We start from the raw sequence: 19,535 nt of genomic DNA on the forward strand, positions 1-19,535 counted from the left end.
ATATACCAGATCCCACAACACTCTTATACAGTAGATAGAAATGTCAGATAGTCTCAGGCACTACGTGGTAATCACAAGAACTCTCTGTCATGAGTTCGATTCCTGTGTGCTCTTTTTACCATTTATTTCATTATCATCTTTAATTTTCCATCGTCTGCTTTAGCTTGAAAAGCAGAATCGTAAAACATAAGGAGAAAAACTCCTTTAGAATACAGACTTTCAATTCATGACTTTTGAGACAGACTTTCAAGCGTGATAAATTAGCGATTTTTTCTGAAATACCCAGGTTTAATACCCGCTCCAAAAGTAAACTTCCTGCTATTGCTCTTACATTGTGGAAAACTGGAAAACCTGAAGAAAGAAATGGAACGCATGAAGATAGATATCTTGGGAATCAGCGAAGTTAGGTGGCCTGATGGAGGAGACATGTGGAGTGGAGATTTCAGAATGCTTTACTCAGGAGCGGTAAACGGTACAGCAGGAGTAGCTTTTATCTTGAATAAGAAGATAGGACAGAAAGTTATAGACAGTTGGAATTACAATGAAAGGATAATAATGTTGAAGATAGCAACCGTACCGATAAATATGACGATAATTCAAATATATATGCCTACATCAAGCTAAACAGATGAGGAAATAGAAGACATATATGAGCAAATAGAAGTATTGATGAAAGTTCAAGACCAGGACAATTTAATCATCATGGGTGACTGGAACGCAGTAGTCGGCGAAGGCAAAGAAGAGAATGTAACTGGGAATTTCGACCTAGGAGAAAGGAATGTGAGAGGTACACGTTTAGTTGAGTTCTGCAAAAGCCATAATCTCACTGTAACGAACACTCTCTTCGAACAACCACTAAGAAGAAGATACACATCAACAAGACCAGTTGACAAAGAAAGATATCAAATAGACTACATACTGGTCCGACAAGCATTTAGAAATCAAGTGAAGAATAGTAAGAGTTACCCGGAAACAGACATTGACTCAGACCATAATTTAGTTTTGATGAAGAGCGAACTCCGACTAAAGAAGAAAAGAGTGATAACACCAAAGAAAAGATAGAACACAATCAAGCTAAGAAGAGATGAAAACACGAAAAGGGAATTTACAAATGCGACAAAGAGACGTCTAAGGTAGTTTTAGCAGGTGATGACATCGACTCGAAATGGGACGCCATGAAAGCAGGGATTACAAAAGCTGCAGACAAGCACATAGGAAGAGAAACAAGAACCCAATATAAACCCTGGATATATTGCAAATGATGAAGCAAAGAAGACAATTCAAGATAACAAACAAAGAAGAGGAATACAGAGGTGCATAAATCACATCAACAGAGAAGTAAAGAAGGCCAGAGAAAACTGGATAAACAATTTGTGCAAAGAAATTGGGGAAAATATTGTCAAATGCAATACAGACACGGTATATAGAAAGGATAGAAAACAGTTCAGTGAGAAAAAGAAACGCACAGACATTATCATAGACAAGGACGGGACAGCGCTAATAGAAGAGGAGCAAATAACAAGATGGAAAGACAGAGAGAGCGAAGAAGAGATAAAGAAGGAAGAAGACGTCGATGAAAATGAATTAGGACCATCAATTTTACAGTGCGAATTTGACAATGCTTTGGAGAAAAATGCAACATGGTAAAGCCCCAGGAAAAGATCAAATACCAACGGAAGTGATCAAGAATCTCGGAATAGCAACAAAGAAGAAACTATTTAATCTTACTAATGAAATTATATCTCGGGAAAAATACCAAGAAGCTTCGAGAAAAGTATATTGGTACCTATCTCAAAGAGAAAAGGTGCACGGAAATGCGAAGAACACAGAACGTTAAGTTTGCTTTCCCATGCATAATACTTTGCAAAATTATAACACAACGAATAGAGGGAAGATCGAAGAACGGTTATCGGAGGACCAGTTTGAATTCAGGAAGAAAAGGGGAACAAGGGAAGCAATACTGAATCTACGGTTGATCATGGAACAGTACATCTGAATAAACAAACCAATTGTGATAGCATTTGTAGATATAGAGAAAGCTTTTGACAACGTAGATTGGAACATCATGTTTAGAGCATTGAAGAATCTGAAAGTGGATTGCAGAGACAGAATAATAATATACAAACTTTATAGAAACCAGACAACTGTTATAGGAAGAGATCAGAAAGAAGCAAGAATAAGTAAAGAAGTAAGGCAAGGATGTGGACTTTCACCTCTCCTGTTCAACGTCTATATGGAGGAAGCTATGAAAGAATTATTTGAAAAAAAAAAAAAAAAAAAAAAAAAAAAACGAGAAAGACGTAAAAGTAAGTGGTCAGGTTTTCAGCACAATTAGGTTTGCTTATGACATAGCATTGATAACGGAGAACGATAAGGACATGCAGGAAGCACTTTCTAAGTTAAACGACCAACTGGAAATAACAAGCAAAATGAAGATAAATAAGAAGAAAACCAAAGTGATAAAGTACATAAGAGCAGGACAGGAAGAGGCAAACGAATGGCTAGATGAGAGAAAATCGAAGACGTTGAGACCTTCCCCTATTTAGGAACTCTATATCCTCGGACGGAAGAAGTGAAAAAGACGTAAGTTCCAGAATATCACAGGCTAAACAAGCATTCAAATAGGAAAAGAGGACTACTAACATACAGAAATGTTTCGTTGGACGTTCTTAAACGATTTATAAGACACTGGTGTAGAGCGTGGCGCTTTACGGATCGGAGATGTGGACATTGAGAAAAGCTGAAATATCGAAGCTGGAAGCATTTGAAATGTGGTGTTAGCGCAGAATGCTGCGCATATCATGGACCAAAAGGAAAAGAAATGAAGACGTACTAACAAAAGCTATTGAAGGACGGCAGACCATGAAGATAATAGGAAAAAGAAGAAACAGCATGCTTGAGCACCTTATTGGGCACTCCGATTGGATCACCGTGCTGATAGAAGGAAATGCAGAAGGAAAACCAGGAAGAGGAATATCTAGAAGCAGGATAAAGAAGAAGGATAGAATATCGAGACGCAGTTACGAAGAAGAGTCCTTATCAAAGTATCAAACAGCTCTCCCAAGCGAGAAAAAGGTTTTCAAATTTCCATGTTGCCCAACAACCTTTGGGAGAGGTGAACAAGAAGAAGAGCCTTCTTCCATATTTTCGAGATAGAAACTATAGTTTATGATAGATGAACCCGCTGCACGCTAGAGGACACGGCTGAGAGCAGATGCGTACCCTTTTCATGGCCCAGTTTACTTTGCTTCTTTATACTTCTCGTATTCTCTCAGACCGCGAAGGACTAAAATTAGGTCGTAAATATGTAGACAGCTTATGTTGTTTCTGCCTTAGAAGAAAACGAATTGTCACAGGAAGTATAATGTGCTTCGGGTATTAGTTAATGTTTGTGTGTTTCTTTTGTTGTAACGCAGGTAGTGCAGTAAATCAAGACGACCTTTTGGAAGTGATGCCAGCCGTAGAGGAAGCCAACAGCATCAGCGAAGAGTTAGATAAAAAGGTCAAGTTTGAAATAGTTGTAGTAGCTCCACAGATTCTCGGAAAAAACCACGGAAATTCTGAAGTAAGTCACTTGATTCAAATTTTCTAATGTTCGTTATACTTTACACAGTAGATAGAGATACAAAATACGTTCTTGATTATTTCAATAATTAAATTTAATAAACTCAGATTAAACGGTCTTGAAATTGTTTGTGCGCTTTATTCAAGGCTTTAGAACATTTATTTTATTTTTAAAAATAATTATGTTATGTTGATAAAGATTATGAAATGCATGAAATGAATTTAACAAAAATAAGTAAATAAAATAAAATGCTTGTAAATAAAAGTACGAGACTCAGACTAATTTTTTTATGCTTGTTTTGTTTTCATTTAAGCTTTCATAACATATAGCATACTTTTTTCTAGATATGTGTTAAAATGAAGAATTTGCAGAACGGAACGGAATTCCTTTGGTCAAAAGAAAAATTTTTGAGTCGTTTATATCAGATGAAGGAAATATACAGCAAATACGAAGAGGAAGATGATTGGGATGTTCCTGAAGTAAGTGTTTTACTATCAAAATTAGAAGTAATTAGTCAATAGGGGCTAGCAGACTAACAAAAGACTAAACAAATTTATGTTTTGTAAATAAAGTATGAATTAAGCCTTGCCTCCACAAAAAGTAAACTAATAATAATTAATTTCAACTTTTTATTTCTACTAATAAATGAGTAAAAACAGAAAACGAGTTCATAAGGTAGAATATAAAGGGGCATTTTGCTTTTAGTGCATTCCTCAGAGTTTCATTATTACCCTTAATTTTACTGCCGGAGTGTATACCCAACTCTCTTTCTTTATCATCCTTAATGACATTGCTTGGGTGCATATATTGTTTTCTCTCTTTGTCATCGTTAATAGTACTGCTGGAGTACGTATTCAATTCTCTTCCTTTATTGTCCTTAATATTACTGCTGGAGTGTATATTCAATTTCCTTTATTTATCGTCCTTAATGGAATGAATATGTTGGAGTGTATATTCAATTTTCTTTCTTTATCATCCTTAATGGTGCTGCTGAAGTATATATGTTTATTTTTATTTCGTTATTGTCCTTTATTGTGCTGCTGGAGTATATATTAAATTTTCTTTCTTTACTATCGTTAATGGTAATGTTGAAGTATATATTCAGCTCTCTACTTTCATGATTCTTAGTGGTATTGCTGGAGTTTATATTCAATTTAATTTTCTTTCTTTATTATCCTTAAAGCTACTGCTGCATTAAAGCTACTGTATATTCAATTCTCATCCTGAATTACACTGCTGGACTATATATTCAATTTTCTTTGTTTTTCATCCTTAATGGTACTGCTGGAAATATATATTTATTTCTATTCTGTTATCATCCTTAATGATTTTGCTGGAATATATATTCAATTTTCTTTATCGTCCTTAATGGTACTGTTGGAATATTTACTTAACTCTACTTCGTTATTGTCCTTAATGGCACTGGTAGAGTATATATTGAATTATCTTCCTTTGTCAACCCTTAATGGTACCGCTAGAGCATATATTGAATTATTTTTCTTTATCGTCCTTAATAGTACTGCTGGAGTACACAGGGTGGCCCAAAAGTAGGTATACACCCGTGCATTGACCAAGTATAACATTCTAACTTATAAGTTTATTTGCTTTGGTTGCTCCGAGTTTAAAACATAAAAAGACATTAAGAACAAATAACAAAGAAACTAAGTCTATCTGATGGATAACAGTAAGAAATGATATAAAAAGCAATGAGTTGATCAGTACGGGACTGTATACCTACTTTTGGGCCACCCAGTTATATTCAATTTTCTTTATCATCCTTAATGGTACTGTTGGAGCATTTACTTAATTCTATTTCGTTATTGTCCTTAATGGCACTGGGACAGTATATATTGAATTCTCTTCCTTTGTCACCCTTAATGGTACCGCTAGAGCATATATTGAATTATTTTTCTTTATCGTCCTTAATAGTACTACTGGAGTATACAGGGTGGCCCAAAAGTAGGTATACATCCCTGAATTGACCAATTATAGCATTCTAACTTATAGGTTTATTTGCTTTGGTTGCTCCGAGTTTAAAACATAAAAAGACATTAAGAACAAATAACAAAGAAACTAAGTCTATCTTATGGATAACAGTAAGAAATGATATAAAAAGCAATGAGTTGATCAGTACGGGACTGTATACCTACTTTTGGGCCACCCAGTTATATTCAATTTTCTTTATCATCCTTAATGGTACTGTTGGAGCATTTACTTAATTCTATTTCGTTATTGTCCTTAATGGCACTGGGACAGTATATATTGAATTCTCTTCCTTTGTCACCCTTAATGGTACTGCTAGAGCATATATTGAATTATTTTTCTTTATCGTCCTTAATAGTACTACTGGAGTATACAGGGTGGCCCAAAAGTAGGTATACATCCCTGAATTGACCAATTATAGCATTCTAACTTATAGGTTTATTTGCTTTGGTTGCTCCGAGTTTAAAACATAAAAAGACATTAAGAACAAATAACAAAGAAACTAAGTCTATCTTATGGATAACAGTAAGAAATGATATAAAAAGCAATGAGTTGATCAGTACGGGACTGTATACCTACTTTTGGGCCACCCAGTTATATTCAATTTTCTTTATCATCCTTAATGGTACTGCTGGTGTGTGTATTCAATTTTCTTTCTTCATCGTCCATAATGGTACTGCTAGACTATATATTCAGCTCTCTTCCTTTATTGTTCTGAATGATACTGCTAGAGGGTATATATTTAGCTCTCTTCCTTTGTCTTCCTTTATAGTGCTGCTGTAGTATATATTCCCTTCCTTTATCATCCTTAATGATACTGCTGGAGTATATATTCAATTCTACCTGTTACTTCTGTCAAGCAAATTCTTTGGCATGTCATTATTCGTATTTCATTTTCTTTCAGAATGAAGATCCATTTCAAGAGCCTCCGCACACAGAAGTGATCATTGGATCTGTACAAGTATTTCTACAGCCATTGGCTTATTTGGTAAGTATTAGTCCTCAGCTAAGAGATACAAATTACAAGGTCGTTTAGTGAAGAAAGGGTAGACTCATAATTGAAAAAAATGTTCCGTAAATTTCTATCTTTTGCGTAAAACGTCCATGGTAACAAGCTTGTCCATTTGGTAGTCTGGAAATAACAATGGTGTTTACAATGGACTCAACTATGCCATGAAAAGATTGTAATTTTTTTTTATCTCTTTAAAATATATATTTCTTATTATTTAATTGCCGTGATTATCTTTGATGGGTTTTCCAGGTGGAAATGAAGGAACAACTCCAGATCACGAATTTAAAGGGACAAGAAGTCGGGATGATGAATGTAAGTACAGTGCAATAAATATTGTTGAAAATCACAAAATTTAGAGAAAGGTAGAAAATATGGATAACATAGTGTATTATTTTTATGACAAGAAGAAAATAACGATAAACGAATTCGTAACAAATAAATAATAAATAATTTATCCATTAACACAAGTTCTTGCGGCATTAGGTAGCCCTCAGTCCGTTGAATTTCCAACTGGTAATTCACAACATTCCATCCATAGCCAGAAGGTAATGGGATATTATAAACTGCTTTGTTTGCACAATATTATAAGAAAGACTGTTAATTGGCCCTTTCTGCATGCATTGCTAGAGAATTCCTACAAGGAGGCAGGAGACATGTGTCTATCCCACTGTAAGTTGATAGTAATGTTCTAAGTTTGGAACAGTCCCTATAGAAATTTTTCATAGCAAAGATTATTTATGTCTCCTGTAGCCAATCCACCATAAATAATACACGTAAACTGCTCCAAGTTTTCAAACAAAGAGTCACTGCAAAGAACACTTCTTCCAAGAGAGAGGAATGTTGGAATGTAGTCTGATGCTGCAAGAGGGTCTTCAGTGGTGTTTTCTTACCTTTACTTACAAAGTCACTAGTGATATCACAACCCGTGTAAGCATGAAGTGCTGGCAGTGCAGGACACATCTCTCTTCCAACTGTATTAATGACAAGGTGCATATAAATGAGACGCCTCTTGTTACCAGTACCTGTATCAAACAGAACTGTCTGCTCTATACGTTGTGCAAAATTCAGAAGTAGAACAAATACATCAGTATCTGGAGATCTATTATTTTACTGTCACTAGAAGAATTTTCAACAACATGCAAACAATGTAGAATCATTCTTGTATCTGCTTTATCCTGGCTTGATAAAATTCTTTAATTCAAATTTTATGTGTTACTTGACCATCAGGAGAAGTGAGACAGACACTTTTACACTCACAAACAAAATACACCCTTCTTCTTTGTAACTTTCTTGAATATTTGGCTTTCTTCCACTCATTTAACAGAAACAGTGTCAAGCTCTGTTTATTGTCATCACATGATAGAAATAGTTCCAATCTCTGGGAATTTTTGTCAGTTTTCCTTTTATTACATGACCTGTAGTTAAGCCTCTTCTAGCCTTTCTAAGCTTTTAATTGATAATAATTTGTATGTACCTTTTACAAAATCAACTCAAGGTACTTTGGTAAGTTGTTCAGATATAATCTCTGCTAACTCTCCAAATGTATTTGGCACAGAAGTCTGAATTTGGTAAAGAGAATTAAAGTCTATGATGCAAATGACACTATCTTCATTTGGTCTGTCTGCAAGATGACAATCTTTTTCTTGCATATGCATAAGTTGCGATTTATCTGTCTTGACAAGAGTCCATCACTGATTGCCAAAAACCACTGGTACTGGATTCAGAGGGTATTTCACAACTCATTCCATGCTAATATCATGCTGCAAAGCTAGAAGAATAAGCTGCCCAAATACATTTCATTCTGCTCTTACTTCTTTTAATTTTATTGGCTGGCCCAGGTACCTTGGAAACTTTAGCAAGGTTTGCAAATGTGTTGAGCTCTTGTTTAGTAATAGGTGCATTAAAGCTCTTTGATTTGTCAATGAATTCGTGCTTAATAAATGTGATATATGCGTTTTTTCCACTTTATGTGCTGATAGAAGAGCTTGCTCAATTGCTTTGCTTGCTGAAGCACCTGATGATAGGCTGTATACATATCCTTGTTCTCAACGTTGAAGGGATTCAGAAAGTTACTTAGTGATTCAGTGACTTTACCCGTGTCCTCTTCAATGTGCATAATCTCTGCTGGCCTGATTTCTTTGTGTGCGGAGTTTTCTGAAGTATCAATATCAGCCACTTCCAAAGTTGGTTGAAGATAACATGCTCTATTGTGTCTGGTCATACATCATCTGTAATATTAAGCATGATTCCTGATAAAACAAACTATGTTCCCATGTGATTTTGCATGTCGATTTAATGTTTGTTTTGTAGTTATATCCACAGTATTTCTAATGAAGGAACCTTAGATCGATTGACACAGAAGCCATTCTGCCTAAGATGATGTTCTGCTCCTGGATGAGACTGCTACAAATTCAATATGTCTAGAACATACACAGTGACATATTTTGAATAGTTTTGGTAGTCACAACTGAAGAGAAGTTCACACATCTCCTCCAGAGAAGACAAATGTGTGTGATCCCTGTGTTTCCTCATTTAAACAAAAGTTTCAAAACAGAAATGAGTAAAACATTATTTTCTGTCGATATTGTTGGTGGAATGATGCGCAGCTTTAGTTGAAAATACTTTAATGCAACTTTAGTTGAAAATAACTAGCAGTACACATGATTAAAGGTAGTCCTATACCGTAATTCACTGCCTCATACTTTAAAACAATTAAATATTTCGGTATGCGCTATAAACCTTACACTAAAGATATACTGTATGTATATTTTAAATATGGGTATAATACTGGAAAAATACTGTAACACTGTAACATATTGTTAATGAACAATGTGAGCTGAAGTGCTTCATTGCAATTCTATATAAATTGCCAGAGTCCTCAAGCAGAGAACATAAAATCTATATCCAAATACGTTGCTACCGTAGATCTCGGGTAGTACTCAATTTCAAATATCTCTCAAACAAACGTCCACCAATGGATTGATTGCAGACTACTTGATTTAAATATCTTAATAATTATACTTTTGAGAAATGTAGGTCTTCAAAAATCCGCAAGGGGGGATGGTGGTCTCAGGTTTGGCCCATGGTCTATTAATGAATAACGAAAGAATCAGACAATTTTCTATTTATTCACATCTTTTTATTAGTTTTGGCTTCACTAAATTTACAATCTTCATATAAATTTAGAATTCTTCTCAGATGTTCTATACACTACGTACTTTAACCGAATCACAAGCTTTCTTTGAATCTACAAAATTTATTGAACCATTCCGTCATACTCTCATTTTTTTCTCTAATATCTGTATCACGAAGAATATCTTCTTCAATGTTGATCTACTATGTTTGTAACCATGCGGATGACCTCTCATCACATCATCTATATATGAGATTAAGCGCCCAACACAATCATTATATTTAGCATATCATCGAATGCTGGTTCCATTTATCCGAAATGTTTCCAGGGATAGCTAAATATTTTCGTTAACATCCTATACAACATTTAACCCAGGCTGGTACTTTTTCTGACTTGATTTACGCCTGTTTACTAATTTGTTATGCTTTAGTTTTATTATTTTATTTCATTTCTGTAACTCTATCTTTCACGTATTTTTCTTTTTATGCCTAAAAGTACGAATAGCTTCACCTCTACTATTAACGTCTTCTTTACTGTGCTCGGATTCTGAATCCAATGTAATCCAACCCGTTTCGTGTGTTCATGAACCTCTTTATATTCTTCATTGAAGCAGTATTTAAGTTTCTTCATCCTGATGCACTTTTTCTCAAACTAATAAAGATAGAATAATAAATAAACAGAGATACAGTATCTTTAAAACAGTAAAATAATAAATTATTTTTATGCTAAATGAAATAAAAGCATTTTCAAGGGCTATAGTGTATTATCTCTTATCAAATACGTAAAAAGAAAGCAATGGAAGCTCATCCTTGGCTTATATTTAGTTCTAACTTTTTATTTCATGTTCTATCGAGACAGGAAAATGAACACATTATTAGAAAATTGTAGAAAGCAACATAAGATCAAAAACAAGGGGTTTGGTAGTAACAAGCACTAAATTTCATACAATTATTATAATTTAAGTACTACAGTTACAACTTACATGTTTTGGACCTATTCTCTTTTGTTTATTAATGGAACTGTCTCTTCAATTTATTCATTCAGATTGAAGTGCTTCCATGTGATGAAAACGGCCAAGTGTTTGGTGAAACCGAGGATCGATTTGTTGACTCCCCGGATATGTTGGTTGGAAGAAACGTCCATTTTCTTTTCAAGATAATCAATTGTCGTGGCCTGCCTAACAAATATACCGTAAGTTACATGTTCTCGCTTTTCATGTTGTTCCCTACAATATGTCTTGAAATTTAACTGCATTCTATATTTACTATCCTCTTTACTATATTTATAAAATGTCAGAAACAATTATCTTTTCAAAACTATTACTATTACACTCAATATCAATGAAACAACTTTCATTTTGGAATACGTTGTATTTTCAGAATGGTATTAGTTACATTTAATATTACTTATAATAACATTAGAGGTATCAATACATAATACATTTTATTTTAAAAATATTTAAATACTCAGTGTCGCTCAGCACTTCAATATTTATTGTAATCCCAAAGTTTATCACAAAAACAGAGTTAGGATATAAAAAGGTTCTAGTATCATATCTCTTTATTCGATGGAACAATTACAGGATAAGATGTGTTATCCATCATCGACTTCTCACAAATGAAAACAATTTGAGGTTTTCGCCTCTTGAACTATTAGAAACAGTCTTGAGCAGAGCTTTTATATCAAAAGGTAGTGACAAAAAACAGTCAGAGAATATTCTGTTCAAAAGTAAGATAGTTGTTAAGCATTTTTACTAAATAATTATTTCTTACTTTTTGCAAAATAGTAAGATTTCACAATAAATTACTACTTCTTTTTTTAAAAGAATGATACTGTACGTTGGAAAAATAATTGACACATTTTATAATATTATATTACATAACTAACTGATAAATTATGAAAGTACTACATTATACTAATTAAGCTCCTTTATTTACCAATGTTACTTCCTTTTCTTTACTGTATTAAAAAATAAAAACTGCATTCTTATCCTTTCCTTAGATCTTACCTCTTCATAATCATACTTTGTTATAATTTGATTGAAAAAATGAGTTTGTAGTAATTATTTCTCACACTACACTTTTATAAAATGGTCAACCTAGTCATATATAAATAATACTACATTTTTAAATTATACACATTACTTTAAATTAGATAAATAACTGATAACCTCTATATATTTATATTGGTCAATTATGTGATAAATTTTACAAATCTATACGAGATGGCAAAACATGATATGCACATTTGTAGAAGGAAAAATCTTTGAGTTTTACATCCTACGCTTATGACCGGCTAAAGCAGACGGTCAGAAATGAATGAAATGGTGGAATGAAAGAAGTGAGGAAACAGGAGAACCCGAGAAAACCCATGCGAACGGTGTTTGTCCACCACAAACTACTTGACGCGAGCTGGGATCGAACCAAGGACCCCATACACAAGAGGTGATAGCTCTACCACTGAGCCACCGCGGCCTTCTTGTAGACAAAAGGAAATTACGATCTTATGAATTAAATTTCACTTTCAGTTCACTGCTGAAAACGAAATAGATATCCTCTTAAATAGGGAATTTTTAATTAACCCATTATAAACAGTTCCAGTGTGTACATCTCTATGTGTCCAACTGCCAGAGCGAAAAGTACGAAATGGCCAAAAAGTGATAGAGTTTGTTTTGCCATCTTCGTATTGATTTGCTTCAAAAGATTGAATTTGCTTGCCTCTACAAATGTATACAATATCATGCTTTGCTATTCTCGTACAGACATAAAATCTCAATAATAATAATAATAATGATAATAAAAACTTTGAAATTGAAACTATTAACAGACTAGAGGATTGATTTTAATACGACGCTATTATTTGTATGTCGCATAAGCACTGAAAGGAGCATCATGAACATTGAAAAGAAATTAAAAGCCGAAGGTAATTTACAAATGAGTAAATTAGATTAATTAACACTTAAAATATATTATAAATATGCTAGTTCTAATACAAGAGTTATTTTGTTCCATTAATAGTAAAAAATCTTTGCTTTCAGGACGTTTATTGTAAATATCGTCTTTATTTGGACGAAGAATACACCATCACAGACAAAGTTAGGGGAAGAACGGTAAACCCAGATTTTAATCATATCAAGAAGTTCGATTTCTGCCCTGCAACCCAACAGGTAACTTTACTACCATTTGAAGGCTTTCTTCCAATGAAATTATAATATTAAAATGAGAACAATCAGCTTTAATCTACAATACTTCTAACAAATTAGATAATATTTCAAACAAAATTAAAATTAATATTAATGTAATTTATGCTACTTAAATTTCTGAATCCTGAAAATTCCTTGGAAAAGTAGTGAAGATGCTACAGTGCCCACAAGTCCATTCCTTTGTATTTCCTTATATTATCACTTGTTTCCTATTTTTATCACCGTGAACAAGGCTTCAACAGATAGCCGAAAGCCTGAAAGTCCAAGGAGTTTTCAGAAGTGAGATGATCATTAAGATTTCTGAACGTGTTAGTATATTCATGTTCATATTTATTTGCCTGTTCATAGCTTAGAAGATATTCCCCAGTTAAGTTTTACAGTTGTCAGATATGGTTACATTCTTTATATGTTATCAGTCAGATAATTTTCAACAGAGTAATAACTTTCTCTAACAATAATCGTAACAGAGTATTTCTGAATACCCGTTTTCCGTTAATATCCTTATACTTTGTCCGTAATTTGTTATACAATCTCCTGGACGATATACATATTACAATCCTACCTAGTATTGTATGAATGAATCGTATTTGCTAATGTAAATAGATCCTTATGTTCGATTACATACATAATTCTGATATATATATATTGTTAGCCTGGTTTACTCTAGTTCGAAATGAATGTGTGGATTGTAGCTTATAGGAGAAGACCAAACTAAACTTAGAGAAATATCTGAAATTTCTCTTGTAAACATGCTCCTAAAAATTAGGGAAAATTGTGTGCAATTAAAACTAAAACTAATTCAAGTTGTAATTAATGAAAACTGGTGTTTAGTTTAGACAAAGGCTTAGCGTTCATTTTAAATCAGTTTATTGGACATAGAATTTAGTGTTCTCAGATTTGACGTGTTTAAATGTCTGAAAGATTATATGGAATAAAAGAAAGGAAATCTGGCCAAAACGAATGTCATACCTTGAGTACTTCTGGGTCCATGTTGTCAAGAATCCTCCTCTGCAGCTCTGCTTTGGATGTTATAAAATGTGCTTGGAAAAATGAAACTTGGTGATCGTAAAGCACTCTCGAATAAGAATTGTGCACGAGCTTTTCGGACACTTTAAACTGAAATGTTTAATTCTGTCTCGTTACTTTGAGTATAGTTCTGTCCATAACATCCCATAACAATATATATATATATATATATATATATATATATATATATATATATATATATATATATATATATATATATATATATATATATATATATAATAAACTAGGTAATGTCAATAATTTATATTTTTTTAAAAACATTTTTACATGAGGATCGTTTAGGCATATTGAACATTATTCTAATATTTCTTTTTCTGTATTCAGAATGTACTAGCACCTATTCGTGAATTCCCCCAGAATATAACACCATAGTTTATTATTGAAAAAACTTTACTATAGTATAAGAACATAACAGCTCTCTTGCACAAATTGCCTTATAGTCTACGGAATGCAGAGCACAATGAACTGAGTTTAGTATCAATGCATTCAACATGAGTATTCCATGTTAAATCTTTGTAACATATAGCCTATCCCTAGAAATTTAATACATTTTGATTGACATAATTCTACAGTTATTGGTATAAGTTCATTTCTTTGGCCCGGGAATCGAAATTTGACAATTCTAGCTTTCCCTAAATTCATAATTAGTTTATTTATGTTTAGCCAACTAATGTCACTTATATGTCTGTTCTTGGAATGCTAATAAAAGGGTATGTTTTATTCTTTTAAGTCTAATTTGTTTATTAAAGTAATGGAAAAAAAAAAATTCTTAATGAGCCACAAAAAAGTTAGTGCATTTACTTTTAGAATGTTATTTGAAATTCTTTCGCCCTATTTTGCTTGTAATTAAAACATAATTTAACTTTGCAGTTCGTTAATTATTTAAACAACGCTTCAGTATTAATTCAACTAATGGGAGTGCAAATAATTAGGAAATCAGCCATGACACATAACCAGGGACTGACAACCAGGGAAATGCTGCGAGAAGATAGGAGTATATTCTCCAAGTAAGTATAACATCTTGTCTCCAAAAAATCTTGCCGCACGTTTACAAAAGCTCATCATTAGCTAAATGACTTCTAAATGGAACTTTCTCTATTTCAGAACAGCAAATCTGATGAATGGTTTCCAGCTGAATGGCAGGGCTGTTGACCCGCAAAAGCAAGGAGTGATTGTGGAACTTCTTTTAATGAAAAAATCTCACGCTAGGCTACAACAAAGAATCGTAAGTAACAATAATAATCTTACTTTATTTCAGTTTATTATTTAATTATAGACAATGAATGTACGATTATCGTCTTTATGTTGTAAAAATAATAATAATATAAAATGTGGCTTCTAACTAGAAAATGTAGTATTACTTAATCAACAATCTTTCTTATTTATTGAGTTATTAAGTTTCAACAAAGAGAAATTTATTTATTGTATGCAAAATTGCAGTTCCATTTTAAGAAAAATACCATTTTAATCACAAAATAACCTATATATTTATCATAATATTTAATTTTGCTACTAGAATAGTTCACTAGTAGGCGAATGAGTAAATAATTGATATTAGTGAGACTTCAGCTATATTCCCTATCAGGCTTTCCATTCCCTACATCGTAAATCCTCCTACCAATAACCTCTTCCGTCTGCCTTCATTAAAACGTGTTATGTAAAGTTTATATCTTTGTATGCAAAGTTAAATAATTGCTGACTAGTTGTATCAAATAACATTCTCTTTGTCTTCTTTAAAATTCCAATAACGGGCTTTGAATGAAGTCTTTCTTCGCTTTTGGACTCCATGATGACAGATGAATAAGTTGAGTTACTTCATGTCTACTAGCACAGCAAACACATAAAGAAACTTATTTCTTATGTGGAAAAGAATAGTGGTTAAAACACTTAATTTGGCCTAATGTTATGTACAGTATCTATTGTAATTTTACAAGGTATATGAACGTTATATTAGAGGGTTTTACAAATGCTTTCGGGTAAGAAATATTCCGATTTTGAATATTTTGTTTAAAGCATAATTTTAGTGATTTTATTTTATTTTACTTTATTATTATTATTATTAATTATTATTATTATTAATTTTACATTCGTTACGAAGGTATGAAATTGAGGTGAAATGACTCATAGTCTGCAACCTTGAAGCTAATACATAAAGAAACAAATAATACTATACAACATAATGCATGTTGCTAGGTGTTTCAAGGAAGGTAAGGTGGATCAGTGCTAGAGCATTCAACTCTGGTGGAAGAGGTTCACGGTTTGACCCCAGGCCATGTGCGTTTGAGTAAACATAGTGTCTGTAATATTTTTCAGGGTTCTTCCATTTCTCTCAGATTCTGATTCCACTAATTCTTTGATAATCGTTCGTCTCCTTTAATCTGCTAATCATAACCATGGGACCAATAAATAAAATAAATAAATAAATAAATAAATAAACTATGATGAAAGACATTTCAAGTTCTATATTTTATAGGTCTTATAAAAAATATATATTACTTCAAGAAAACTGTAATAATGGTGTATTGCAGTCTGTATTAAGAATCCAAAAGAAAATTAGTAAAATATGGCAAATATTGTAGAACCTCGAACAATTTAACACTTCCATTCATAGACACTGCATCAAATGATTTTTAACTCTTGTGTATTACCGTGAAAAATATACCATAGAGATACCGTTGGGTCTCTTTGAGACCCCAATTGAAAATAAGTAATTATTGGTGTTTCGTACATAAGTTTTATGCAGATACATTTCAAAACAAAATATTATTTCATTGCACTCCACCTCAGACACCATCGTCATCCAAAATAGAAAAGAAATAATCATTGCATTCCACCGTCGTCATCTCGTCACCAAATAACTGGTACAACTAGTATCCAGATTAGTCAAGTCATGCCATGTCATATTCTTAGGGTTGTTGTTGCAGGTAACAGACTTTAGCCCTTTGAAACTAGCCACTTTTAGGTGTTCAAAAACATAAGCAGATTTCAAGATATTTACTGCTTCAAACTGTAGCCTGAGGAAGAAAGAGACATGGTTACAAACAGTGTATCGTAAAGTAAGAAAACTTTTTTCTTACTATACACCCAACATACTTTATTATGTCAATAATAAAGTAATTTTCGGGAACGATATATTAGTACCATCTATTGACCATTATGTAAACTATTAATTTTGCTCCTTTGGTAAGAAGAAACGAAAAAAGAGAAACAACTGATTCCTTACATGGATATTACCTTGGGATCCTTATACGACCCCAGTGGGTTTTTTTTTTTTTTTTTTTTTTTTTTTTTTTTTTTTTTTTTTTTTACATAACAGCAAAACAAGAGCGAACGATGTTTTGTGTTAAATATATTAAACATACACTGGGAAGAAAATACAAGAACAGACTTTTAGATAATCACGTTTATTTATAACATATACTACATTACTACATTAAATATCCGTGTGGTCCCAAAAGGACTCCAAGGTAGTACAGAAGGATTAAAGGACTAAGGCAAAACACAATCACACTAACAGAAATAAGATTTTAAAAGATCTGACTAAACTTTCAGAAAACACTTCATCCGATAGAGGAAGAGAGGGAATGTTCAACGACTGAGAAGCAGACGGTCGGTGAAGGTATATTCGGAAGCGTCAGAAGAAGTGGCGTAGCGTGACACTTTGGCGATTGTTACCGGTTGTTGATAATACAAGTAAATCTTGTTTCTCAATATTAGAAAACCTAGTACTCACTCTTTCTTCCAGCGTATCAACTATTTCAAACTATAGAAATTGACAACTATTTTTTACGGACAAATCCCACTTCATTTCCTCTTGAAGTTTTTGAACCTGTGACTCTTCAGGTTCTCCCAGTTGTTTACTAAATATAATTAAAAGTGTCTCTCAATGATCTTAGATATTTTCTTACATCATCCTTTTCTTGCATCTTAGATATTTTCTTGCATGAATTTTCTTTTGCAAGATACTGAACAAGATCTTGATGCTAAGGAAACAGTTCAAGAAAAAAATTGAAGTCAAAACTTGGAATGGTTTTATAGAATTTTGCTGCACGAACTCTGGTTTGAGAATGACATTTGTCGGTCTTTCCCATCACGGGTTTAAAGAGTCCTAACAGTTCATCTTTAAAGTTATATAGGATATCATTTATCCTACTTCTATAGTTCCACCTTGTGTTTGAGGCTGTTGGGATACTTTTGTTGACTACATAATCCAGAGCATTTGTTCTTTTTGAAGACTTCGAGAAAAAAGAAGCAAGTACAGACACTTTTTCTTTTTATTACATCCTTTTGTACAGTCAGCAGACTTTTCTAAAACTAAATTAAGCCTATTGACATAATGAAAAAATAAGACTTGTGTATACCTTTGTTTAACAAGAGGCTTCAGCTCCCTACCTCATCAATCACAACCGGAGCTCCATCGTATGTTTGAGCAACAAGTTTTCCGTATTGAAAATTAATCAGACAAACACAGTTTGGGACAGTCAAACTGCGCTATGATTGCACAGTTCTTTTCAACACATCAAACTGCATGAAAGTGCAACTTCAACTAGTAGGCTAGAGGCTAGAGTTAGAAGTTTGTTGAATCCAAAGTATTCTACCACTAAATTAAAAATAAAATATTTTCAACTTAATTAGCATAAATCCTAAATAATAATAAGTACTCGAATTGAAGAGCGCGGGAAACATCTCTACTTCTCTCTAATTATCATTACTATTCCCCCTTGCTCTTGAAACAGTTCACATTTAGCACAACGTGTTTCATCGGTAGACATTTAATGACACTTCAGAAACTGACAATATCTTTGCTCTTTTAGGCTCGAAACAGCTATCATCTAAATTTTTCTACCGTTTAAGCAGAAATAAAATCTCAATTTAAAAAGTAAATTCCTATACGCTCAAATTTATTTGTTAGAATATTCTACGGAATATATTCTTTTTTCTCTCTCTCTCTGCTGTATTATTTAAATTAGAGATAACGTATTAACATACAAAATCGTGTAAAAATGATATGTTAACATATAAATAATGCACTTCGGAACATACAGTCTCACAGTAGCAAATGTTCAATGCCTGCTACTTATATTTGTCCGAAATTGTATACTGTTAAGATAATGAAATAACCTTACAAATACGGAAATTACAGTCAACTTTCCATCCTTAGAATGGGGAAGCAAACGAAAAGTATAGTCCCGCTCGATCCCACTATGGTGAGAGGAGAGCCGAGAGCGGGCGGTAAGTAGAATATACATGCTGATGAAATTCTAGATTCTCCTTGTTTTGACAGGGAACGTTCCTATTTTCTCCTGATCCACTCAGCCGAACGGTAACATAAGAGCCATTCCAAATACCGAGCGCGCAGGATGTTTTTGGCTGGCACGCTGAAAGATGTTTCTGGAGTGAATGACCGCTATCGTGGTTCGCGTTACCTCTGCAATCGTCGACCTTTATCAATATTTGCGTCTCTATTTTATAGTATGTTGCGTTCGTTCACAATGTAAATGCGACATGGGCCGGCCAAACTTTTAAGAAGAAAGGAAAAAAAGAAAAGAAAAATGAAAATATGGAACATCTTCCCATGCTGATAATGAAATTT

At 33.2% G+C, this 19,535-nt stretch overlaps 1 protein-coding gene across 1 annotated transcript in view; it reads left to right on the forward strand.

Annotated features, from left to right (window-relative positions):
• The window catches only part of LOC145679645 (kinesin-like protein KIF28), a 46,786-nt gene that overhangs the window by 16,529 nt on the left and 10,722 nt on the right, over positions 1-19,535 (forward strand). The window contains exons 6-13 of the mRNA XM_081750219.1: positions 3,417-3,565; positions 3,910-4,044; positions 6,453-6,536; positions 6,810-6,872; positions 10,738-10,884; positions 12,731-12,859; positions 14,813-14,949; positions 15,047-15,167. Coding sequence (XP_081606345.1) covers positions 3,417-3,565; positions 3,910-4,044; positions 6,453-6,536; positions 6,810-6,872; positions 10,738-10,884; positions 12,731-12,859; positions 14,813-14,949; positions 15,047-15,167 — 965 coding nt within the window. The remainder of the gene's footprint in view (positions 1-3,416; positions 3,566-3,909; positions 4,045-6,452; positions 6,537-6,809; positions 6,873-10,737; positions 10,885-12,730; positions 12,860-14,812; positions 14,950-15,046; positions 15,168-19,535) is intronic.

Source organism: Thermobia domestica, chromosome 2 (assembly GCF_964235325.1).
Source record: "Thermobia domestica chromosome 2, izTheDome1.hap1.1, whole genome shotgun sequence".
In the NCBI taxonomy this organism is placed as follows: domain Eukaryota; kingdom Metazoa; phylum Arthropoda; class Insecta; order Zygentoma; family Lepismatidae; genus Thermobia; species Thermobia domestica.